The sequence below is a fragment of the Mya arenaria genome, chromosome 5 (assembly GCF_026914265.1).
Source record: "Mya arenaria isolate MELC-2E11 chromosome 5, ASM2691426v1".
Classification (NCBI taxonomy): Eukaryota; Metazoa; Mollusca; class Bivalvia; order Myida; family Myidae; genus Mya; species Mya arenaria.
The window spans coordinates 5042202-5053146 of NC_069126.1; the positions used below are offsets into that span (position 1 = coordinate 5042202).

Genomic DNA, 10945 nt, shown 5'->3' on the forward strand with positions numbered 1-10945 from the left:
TATAGTAAGGATCTGTTACCAATCTTGTATGACTGACTTATATTATAATTGCAGTTTAAATAGATATGCCTTAAAATTTCCCTGGGCAAGATTATAAGTATCTTCCATGGCCGAGAGTGTAAGATAGGTTCATTCCGACCCGAGCGTAGGGTGTTTTGTGGAAACGAGGTTTACCGAGTTTCCGCAAAACACCCTGCGCGAGGGTCAGGATGAACCTATCTTACACGAGCGGCTATGGTAGATGCTTTTTCTTCCACCTCAGTTAAACAAAATTAAGTAAAAATATTTTTTTGCTGGAACTCTTTTGTGCTTAGTGAAAATAATTGCGTACGGATATGCGATAATTCGTGGTTGTCATGGATATTCGCGCAGTGATTCAGAGTATGTAAATGATCTGATCGGTCTTTAAATAGTTTTAAGAAGAGTGAAGCATTATTTCTTGAAAGGTGCGTGAAAACTGTTTTCTGGTGACATTTGGAGCGAGAAATAATTAACTAGCGTTTTAAATATTGCCACAAGACAAGGTTTCCATGATGCGCTACAGACGACAGTCTACAACAAGGGAGGTAATTACAATGTGGTGACCATTAAAAGAAGTTCCATACGGGCATTTTATCTTCGCCCGTGGGCAAGATAAGAATATCTAGCATGGTTAAATTATTGGATCTACTTATCTGAGGTGGGAGAAATTCTTTTCTCCCACCTCAGATAAGTAGATCCATTAATTTAACCATGCTAGATATTCTTATCTTTAACCATGCTAGAAAATGACTTCAGAGTTTACAAACTTTAGACTTTATAATTATGAGACTGTTTGCAATTGGATAAAGTTGCTATGATTTAATGTTAAAGGTACTATGCAGTGACTATGTCAACACCGTTGATTTGGCTTAAGATATGTCTATTTATAACGTCTGAACTGAAAATTCCGAACTTTTGCGAATATTTACGATGTAGTAGCCGACTAATCATATTCGCATATAGTACTTTTCCGATATTGTCCATCATCGGGAAAGTCCGGTTTCTCATTCGTAAATTTTCGTCGTGACGTCAGAGTCGTTACTTGTTTATTTACATTGAAAAGAACGACACGGATGTTAGTTTAAGTGTGGAATATTAATTAGTGTAAACAATGGGACGGTCTCGGTGTTGTGTTGGGGGATGTAGCAATGTGCCAGGAAATGGAATTAGTCTGCACACATTTCCCAAAGAAGAGAAACTCCGGAAACAATGGATTCGTTCAATTCAGATGACTGGGTCTGAGTGTTCAAGGGCCGGATGGCAAGGTCCCTCGAAAAACGGTTCCGCAAATGCACAGCTTGTGTGTTCTGAGCATTTTGAGTTGACAATGTTCACGATGACTACCAGAACTAAATGGAGTCTCGGTCTAGCCTATAGAACTGCTTTAATAGACGAAGCTATCCCCACATTATTTGGCGACAAAGTTAGGAAAAGCAACCTTGACCAAGTCCAAGCAAGACCGGTAGTGCGCAAACGAGAAGTGAGGAGGGTATGTTGCACATTTTAATATGTTAACAGGTTTATTTGACTTAATCAGTCAACATTTCAATTTAGCCCTTCAACTTGGATGGTTAGTATTTGTAAATAGACCTGAGCAGAACACTCTTTTTAAAATGTATACAAATTAGTGCATACTGAATGTATGTGCAAAACATGTATGTCAGGACTTATTTGTAATATTTTTTTTTATATAAATGAATCATGAATAGACATACATTCATGAAAAAGCAAGATCTGACTGTACGATATGAAAACGGGTTATACTGCTACCGTTTGATTTAATCTGTATCTTCCAGAGGCTCTGTAAATAAAGGATGATGAACGCATTGTGTTTATTTTGCTCATGTTTTTTAGGCATATTATAAGATTAAAATAATTGTAAACTTGCAAGTATGGTTCATAATTTGTCTTTCATTTACTGGATTATATTGCGGATATATAAAAAAAACTTATGGTATAGAAGTATTAGTGAAAGAACCTTGAAGATGCTTTATAAATGTTTTGACTTTTAACATCTCAAGTTTGAGTAAAGGGTTATTGTATATATATATACCTATAAAAAATCGCTTCCCCTTCAGATACTGAGTGACTACAACCAGAAAGGCCAAGTTGATAAATCAACTGCTGTAACGTATACAGATGCTGTTCCAGATTTATCTCCTGTTAATCTAGTATGTATTTATATTAGTATTCATCTGTAGGATGTTTAAAATTTCAATGGATTTTCTAGAGTTGTTTGGGATTTTTCCCTCTTAAATCATATACACCCACCATGAAATCAAATTGCAGTTTCATTTATGGAAATGAAGTGTACATGTGTGTAATTGTTTCCTTAAAAACTATTTGTATTGAGTATATATTATCAATACTAATGGGCACTTTGTTCCTTTCATTAGGGTGACATGACCGCCAACCCTCCATCCACTGAGTTTCCAGTTGACGCAGTTGAATTAGACATGGACATGGAGTTGGACAACAGTAAAAGAACTGTCATGCAGGTAATATTTATTCAAACACTTATGTGATGATCATTTAAAGGCACTTGTCTTTAAAAAGGAAGGATTATAGGGTCAATTACTGATATTTACAGTGGTCGAAATTAGCACAAGCCAGCAAGGCCTGCACTGTTAAAATGCTTTCTGGGCTTGCTCAAAGTCTGAGTTTTATACAGCAGAGCTTGTTCAAAGATGTAATGCCAAGCAGTGATATGTGAATTCGGGCTTGTGCATCCAAAAGCCTTATTTCGATGACTGTATTTAGTGTGCAATAAATATTTTGATATCATTTTCAACTATCAATGTTTTTTATGTAGAGCGCTGAAATACCACCTCCCGTTGACCAGTCTTCAACAGTAGCCTCAGCCCTTAACCTTCAACAAGACCTAGAAACTCACAGTACTGATGCTAAGATCCAGTCAAAGGTACATATAGAAAATCGTTGATTTGAAACAAAGACACCAATAAAAACAAACCTAATTATTATCAATTCGAGATGCTGATTGTAAAGGGACTATACACCAGGTAAGGTGTAAAGAATCTTAGCACAAAGTCAATAATTTGGTACAATGTTTTACCCTTAGATAACACAACTGTAAAAAAAAATGGACCATAATGCAAATAAAAAATCGAGGTAGAGACTGGTTTCGGACTGGTGTGGCCAAAATTGCAGTCCAGTGTCATATCCACTGTGCTACCAAGGCTTACCATGAACAATTGAATATCTGAGCTATATACTGAATTTGGTAATATCACGTGATAACATTGGCTAATCAATCATGCATAAGAATGAACTATGTGATGCATTGTACACATTGATACCATGTCTAAGTCAGTGTTCAACAAGTTTTCTTCTTTTTTTGCTATTTCATCATACTGTGTATATCTCCATTAAAGAGAATGTCCTCATTGTTATGTTATGTTCCAGTGTATAGTAAAGCAGCTTTGGCAATTACTTTTTAAAGAAGTAAACACCTTTATTTGTAAGTTGTACATATTAAAGGTATTCATATATGTTCATGTTAACATTTATTGTGACTGTTGGCATTACTATGTATTATTTCAGAAATCTTGTGATGATTCCCTGAAAAGGAACATGGGTAAACTCAAACATACAGAGATGAGATCAATGAATACCAGCAATAAGAAGGTAATGAATAATTTGATTATTGTTATCATTTTCTTTCGGTTTTAGCTTATGAGTTTATATGGAGGGTGTTACACAATATATATGTTTTAGTAGCACCCCTACACTTTCATAAAGACCAGCTTGTGAACTACGATGTCTTTTTGTAATTGTTGAAAGCTAACAGATAATAAAATATTTCCTATACATATGTTTCGCTTGCATTTAAAACTTGTTATATGATTTCAAATACAAACAAATGTCTTGATCTTGTATTTTAAGCAATTTAGCCATATTTCTAAAAATAAATATAATTAAGGTTTTCATAGTAGTTAGAAGGTGCCATTCTAACCAAGATTTTAGTGCCATGTGCCTTTTCCGCAGCACCCTGCCCTTTTAAAACTTGAAATTACCACAAGCACAGCTGACATGAAGCCATGCTATGTTACAATTATAGAAGATAAAGTCCAAATAATGCATATTATTCCAGATAAGCTACAAACACTATCTGACTAAGACAGTCTACAATTTTTAACATGTCTTGTATTTTTCAGGCCTCATGTGCATGTCCAAAGTGTTGTGTAACAACTGCTGTCCGGGGTACCCAAGTGAATCGCAGGCCACCGCCAATTAAGCGAAAAACTAAAGGTAATTCTACTTGTGTAATAAAATCCATATTATGCAGCTGTCAAATTGCTGGAGGTTGAAAATCTGACTGCTTAAAAGTTTCATTTCAAAGTGCAGAAAGGTTTGTTACATTGATCAAGCTTTTATTTCTAATTTGGGATCAAAAGCTGGTTGTGTTCCACAAGTATAATTTCTTCTTACCTGACATTATTTTGTAAGAATTTGTTAGGTTTTCCAGATCAAATTTCACTTTAGTGATGGCATATTATGCAATTATGAATAAAGCAATTGGACTCAACATATATATATTTACACATTTATCTATTCTTCAATTCAGGGACAGAGACTGTGATGGAACACCACATCACATACTCCACCTCAAGTACCCAGTACTGTGACAGTGACATTGCTGATGAAAAGAGCCTGACACCTGCCTGTTCTGAGGTCCCTCCTGCTCCACACCTTCTGGCTTTTCCATTACCAGCCCCAGTCCTCGCCTCAACTCCTGCACGGAAGAAGGGCAGGGTTGTTGTTGAATCAACACTCAACAAATCCTTCATGTCCACATCATCCTGGGGATATACTGATGATGAAGCCATAGATCCGGACTATGAAACAGAAGCCTCAGTCTACAGTGACTCAGAAGATGATAACCCAAGGCAGTAAGTTATGCCTTCATAAATAAACCTGTTAAGTCTTTGTCATATATAACTTCAGTATTAAAGCGCATCTTTATCATTATGCTATATCATTCCCACCAAAATATTAAGCCAATGTGAGTAGTCAAATATGTTGTAAATTATCCACATAGTGCTACTTGAATTGATTCAAATTACTTCCTAAATCACTGGTGCATTCAATTTTTTAGCATTTCTTGATTCCTCATTTGTCTGCAATTGACAATTTATAAAAGCATAATGTATGCTGTCAGAACTGAAGATTAATTGACATAAGAACATTCATCTTTTTCAGGGCAGATGTACATAAGCCGAGGAAGTTTCTTGTTTTTGAAGACAATCTTTTAGAACTGTTCAACAGATGTGAAATGTGCCATCTCCCTACCAAAGGCAAAGTCTGCAATGTCCAGGGATCAGCTATGGCCATCAAACAAGTTTGTGAATGTGGACACACCAGGCGATGGGAGTCACAGCCCAAAGTTAGAGGTGTTCCTGCTGGGAACATTCTTCTTAGTGCTGGCATTTTGTTCTCAGGATGTTCACCTTCGAAAGTGCTGCGAATTTTTGATTTTATTAATGTATTAAGTATTAGTCTTTCAACTTTCTTTAGTCATCAAAGAACTGTATTGTGGCCAGCAATTGAGAGAGTGTGGACAAAGTGTAATGACCAACTGATAAGTGTCCTTCTAGACCGCGAAGAAGAGCTTGTGGTTGCTGGAGATGGACGTTCTGACAGCCCGGGACACTCTGCAAAGTTTGGTGTATACTCCATGATTGATATGCACACCGGGAGAGTAGTAGCCATTGAACTTGTGCAGGTTTGTTAATATTAATAAACTTTTCAAGATATTCAGCCATTTTAAGTCAAGCAACATTGGCTATCAAATGAGTGGTTATTATTGCATCATGTGTCTCTCCAAATGTTTGAAGTTATCTGCTTGGGGACATTGCCATGTATTTTGGGTCTGAAGCAAGATATAACATGACATAATAGTTGATCATACGATGCCTTCTGTTGTGTGTAAGACCAATGCATGAATGCCAAAGGTTGATGTCAAACAGAATTGGGGATATTTTAGAATAACTAGTAATTTTGTTGACTTTTCAAGAGATGTATTCATTATTCTTGAGTAAGATTGACAAAATATTGCATATGATTTGGCAAGAACAAAAACATTCTGTAACTTGATAACATAATAGTGAAGGCTGGTGCACTAGTCCTAGTTTCTCAAATAAGATGATGGTAAATAAACATACAACTGCCTTTGATTATTACCTTTTTGCCTAGTTTACATGAGAATATATTGAATTAAAGTCAAGGGTGTTTATGTAAAAAATGTCTTCACTGGTTTAACAGTTACATTGTATGAATATTGATACCACGGTGATTTAGCAACATGATAATTAATTATTTCTGCTATCTTTTTCAGTCCAATGAAGTGAAGTCAAGCTACCATATGGAGTTGGAGGGCCTTAAGAGAGCAACTGACAGTTTACGCAGATGTGGCCTGTCCCTTGCAGAAATCATTACAGACAGGCATCTGCAAATACAAAAGTGTATTAGAGAGAATTTACCTGGGACTGTCCATTCCTTTGATGTGTGGCATATTGGAAAAGGTAACACATATTTTGTTCAGCTGTGGAAACATACATGTATTACCGTATCTAGGGTTAAATCATATTGATTGACCTAGATTGTCAGTCTATAAGTCTCATGAATGCTATAATAGCATGTTGGAAAGCCCACCTACTTCTGACAAGTGCTAAAGATGAGCAATTGTTATTGTTCATTATCAGACAAAGTGTGGTTAATTTCAACCAAATTTTGCTTAAACAGTCACAATGGGGAACCAAAGGATCTCATTTCAAAACATTGTTCATTTCATAAAGAAGACTTTATTCTTTAGTGATCATTTCAAAACCAACATGTGATAAAAAACTAAAACCCAACATTTGGCTTATGATACTTTCCAAAAGTTTCATTTAGTACATATTTCACATACTCTTACTATGTTTCAGCTGTGAAAAAGAAGCTCCTTGCACTGTCCAAGGAAAAAGACTGCAACATAGTCTGCAAGTGGATGAAGAGTATCACCAATCACCTTTATTGGTCAGCCGCATCATCCCAGGGAGAGGAGGGCTCCATGATTGCAGCAAAGTGGACATCAGTGGTCAACCATGTTCAAGACATTCACACTGGACATGGTGACCTCTACCAGCAGTGCACCCATGGTCCCCTTGAACCCCGAGAATGGTTAAAAAAGGGCTCAAAGGCAGCTGCCAAAATGGAAGACATTCTGCTAAACAAGAGACTGTGCAAGGACATCAAAAAGTTGTCCACAGGATTTCAAACGTCAACACTGGAATCATTTCACAGTGTAATCAATCACTTTGCACCAAAAATGACAGCATATTCCTTCCACGGACAAATGTGTCGCCAATACTTGGCAGCCCTACATTTCAATGAAAATGTGCAAAGAGGTAAAAAAATATCAAAAAATGGAAAGTTCAACCTGAAGATAGTATTTCCAAAATATAAGGATGACTTTTCAGTCAAGTTTGTGAATGATGAAATGACCTTTGGTTATGTAAAGGAACTTCTTGACATGTGTATAGAAATATGTGGTGAAAAAAACAAACTGTCAACCCCAGCCCCACCTCCCCTCACATCAGGGAAAAGAAAGCCAACCAAGGTTGAGGTAACAAGGTGTTTAGGAAAAAACAAAAGGTTGAAATATTAGTGTAGGGGAAATAAGAAAAAACATAGATTGTGACTGTTTGAATATATCCCAAGATTTGTCAACAATTTGGCATTTTCCTTTTTTAACACTACATGTATAACCTTTATCTTAATTGAATATTATTTCCTGTAATGGTGGTTGTTTCTGTATATATGCATGTATAATCTAATGAATCTTTGTGACAGTGGAATGTTTTTTTTGTATTATACTTTCACTAAAGTTTTGAATATTGTTACTTAAAAATAACTTTATAGTATCTGTGTAATATTAGCAATACCTTTTTTTTTCTTATCCAGCCTCTTGATCAGGTTTCAAAAGTTTAGATTGATTGTTTTCCTTTGTTAAGTGCATGTTTGCCATTCTAGTCCTTGTTTTCTGTTAATTCAATGCCAGAGAATTGTTGTACATATCATTTGGTGCTTTTATTGTTTGAAATAACAATCATCCTTAATATAAATTACAAACCTAAACCCATACCACATCTTATTTTTCTTTTAGTCCCCTACCGGTTTCATCGGACGGGGCTCCAGGTTTACCCTCAGTCCGCCCACAAAAATCTCAGTCAGGCAATAACTCAAAAAGTATTAAAGGTCAATGATCTTAGTAAGTGGAGAGGCAATATGCATGTTAGTTTAATTTTTTTGTCAGACAAAGTTATGGCCCTTGATTTTAAAACTATAGCCAATTTGAACCTGTGATAGGGAAAAAAAGAATCAAAGCCAAATTAAATTAAACATATGTGGAAAGAGGGCAGTGTGTAGATAATACACATTTGTTTATTTTTTTCTTCAGGTAAATGTATGCCGAGTTATGGCCCTTGACTTGAAATATAAAAATATAGCTGTTGATGGAAAAAATTATCGGTCCTTGGAATACTAAAAGAGTTCTCTAGCTAAGTTGATGAAACTTGGTATGTGGATAGATAGTAATATGAAGATTATGCACGTTAGTTTATTTTTTCATCAGAGCGAGTTATTGCCCTTGACATTAAAGATATAGCCAATATGTTCCTGTGATAATTCAAGAAGTATCAAAGCTAGTTCATGAAACTCAGTTTATGGATAGTGGGCAATATGTCAAATTAGACAAAGTGATCAGTCGATTTTACAGCTAAAACTGTTGCATTGCGATGGATAAAGTTTAATGAAGTTGCCATTATGTCCCTATCACATGGGCTGGGGCGACTCAAACAACTTTGAATTATTTGAAGGATATATGTTAAAGTGCTCTTCTTCAAATTACTTCCACTAGTAAATAATTTGTCAGACAGACCCTTTAATTGTTGTCATTACAAGCTTTACTCATTTAACTAAGGAGTGACCAAAACATGACAACATGGAACAAATGCTTCATGCATATATGATGGATATTGAATATTGGCATGGCCTTGCACTAAGGAATCATTTTCGTAGTTCAAACAAATGCAAAAGTAATCCAACCTGTCAAACATTTTATTTCAATTGATTCATCACAAAAAACACAAAACACTTGTGGTAAAATATTGGAATAGTAAAATTGAAATCTGACACATAAGTAGCAAACAATATGTCGCAAACATCTGTCATGACTGCCTATGAGTCCTGAAATCCCTCATACTGCTGTGATGGAAACTGCGCCCTAATCCTTTGAACTGCACATGATGGAAGTACAACACGCACCTCTCTTCCCAAATATCCCCAACACCATCTGACAAACTGGCGATATGCCACATATCTCTGTTGCCTGCAAAATAAGATGTCAAACCAATGTGAAATTATACAAGTAACTCCCAATTATAGGGGGTTAATTTTTATATGCGGTTATAATATTGATGATATTAAAACAAAATGAAGTTCTAAGAATATCATGTGATAGCATTCTAGTGACTGACAGAATGTAAATAAACTTTGAACCACATGCATTGATTATTTCTTTTATACAACTAAGACTTACTCATTATCTTCCTGTTGGGGCACTCCATACTGCTGTCTGTACTGGTAGTATGCAGTCTCTAGCACATAGCGGTCCAGGCAAACAGTGCCAAACCCGGGGTGGTCTGTTATACATTCAATGTCATGGCCTTCTTCATTGAACACATCCAGTTTGAAGTTTGTTTGTTCAACATCACGGCAGCATACCGATTCCCGCTCTGTATGCATAGCAATACAGCTATTGCATCTGCACCTAAAACAATTAAATCATCAAATAAACTACAAAATTACTATAATCAAGTTCTTTTGCTGGATATGGGAGTATAAATGATAATCTAGATTAGAAATTTGATGTACAAAATAATTTATAAACCAAGCAATAGTTATGAAAATATTATAGTACAGATAGTCACGTTCATGTATTTTCAGACATTTCAGTTTTGACAAATGTTGAATTACACGACATTCTTAATTGTCACATGAATTACAAAATATAAAAACAGTGACACTGAATGACCTAAAACCAAACTTGTATTCAAATTGAATTTGCATTTTAACATTTTTGGGTATCGATTCCGCATAGATAAAGAAGTTCAAATTAAGTTTAGTAACTTTAGGTTACCAGTTCGTGTTGCCAATTCGATTTCCATCATCTCCGTCGTGAAGATCTAGACGATTAATGTCGTCTTCAATTAAATCATCCCTATTTAATGGTTCAAACTGATATGGAACAATGTTATTTTCAGCGTCATACGAGCTAGTATCCGAAAAATCAATCGATTCATCTCCGTCAGTTGTGTAATTCTCGCTGTCAGACATTTTGGATTCACGACTGTGACGTCACAGTCTGATCATCGACTTCGCACTTTTCCGGAAATATTTCCGTCATTTTCCGTACAGGTATGAAATGTAGCGTAATATACCGTTCGGAAACAGGTAAAATGATCGTAAATTTTCGTAAGAAAATTACCAATCAAAATATGATGCCGAATAGAACCTATACCGAAAAGTTTAAAATAAGGCTGCATAGTACCTTTAAATTACGCGTAATCATCGTAAAGTGAAAAATAGCAATGTAATAAATTAGCAGTATTCTTTTCTTGTTCTAAAAATGCAGCAAAAGAAAGTTGTTTTGAAAAAGGCAAAAAAAAGCTATTCTTTACATATAACCATATATAACAAACTTTATTATAACTGCATGCATACATGTAATACATAAATTATACATTTTATAAACCTAAATATCCATTTCATTCAATCGTACATGTCATTGAGTATAATTGCGTTGATATTGATACTTTTGTAGTAAGTAGACAGCTTACGTTATCTTGATGAAAAGTATAAATAA

The 10945-nt window shown here is 35.4% G+C and overlaps 2 protein-coding genes across 2 annotated transcripts; one reads left to right on the forward strand and one right to left on the reverse strand.

Moving 5' to 3' along the window:
* The first annotated feature begins 1071 nt into the window (after positions 1 to 1071).
* On the forward strand, positions 1072 to 8163 carry LOC128234811 (uncharacterized). Its single transcript, XM_052949337.1, has 10 exons — positions 1072 to 1510; positions 2100 to 2192; positions 2418 to 2519; positions 2834 to 2941; positions 3583 to 3666; positions 4197 to 4290; positions 4607 to 4931; positions 5242 to 5764; positions 6377 to 6563; positions 6966 to 8163. Exons 1-10 carry the CDS (start codon positions 1133 to 1135, stop codon positions 7685 to 7687), a joined length of 2616 nt encoding a protein of 871 aa, XP_052805297.1. The 5' UTR covers positions 1072 to 1132; the 3' UTR covers positions 7688 to 8163.
* Positions 8164 to 9060: 897 nt separating this feature from the next.
* LOC128234818 (P2X purinoceptor 7-like) lies at positions 9061 to 10495 on the reverse strand. Its single transcript, XM_052949349.1, has 3 exons — positions 10220 to 10495; positions 9620 to 9850; positions 9061 to 9409 (listed from the first exon to the last, which is right to left on the reverse strand). Exons 1-3 carry the CDS (start codon positions 10414 to 10416, stop codon positions 9259 to 9261), a joined length of 579 nt encoding a protein of 192 aa, XP_052805309.1. The 5' UTR covers positions 10417 to 10495; the 3' UTR covers positions 9061 to 9258.
* Positions 10496 to 10945: the final 450 nt, after the last annotated feature.

Coding starts and splice junctions, on each gene's coding strand:
- LOC128234811 (XM_052949337.1), top strand. CDS start 1,133: ATGGGACGGTCTCGGTGTTGTGTTGGGGGATGTAGCAATGTGCCAGGA. Junction 1,511..2,099: donor GCAAACGAGAAGTGAGGAGG/GTATGTTGCACA, acceptor CTTCCCCTTCAG/ATACTGAGTGACTACAACCA. Junction 3,667..4,196: donor TGAATACCAGCAATAAGAAG/GTAATGAATAAT, acceptor TGTATTTTTCAG/GCCTCATGTGCATGTCCAAA.
- LOC128234818 (XM_052949349.1), bottom strand. CDS start 10,416: ATGTCTGACAGCGAGAATTACACAACTGACGGAGATGAATCGATTGAT. Junction 9,851..10,219: donor CGAATTGGCAACACGAACTG/GTAACCTAAAGT, acceptor TAATTGTTTTAG/GTGCAGATGCAATAGCTGTA. Junction 9,410..9,619: donor CCCCAACAGGAAGATAATGA/GTAAGTCTTAGT, acceptor CTTATTTTGCAG/GCAACAGAGATATGTGGCAT.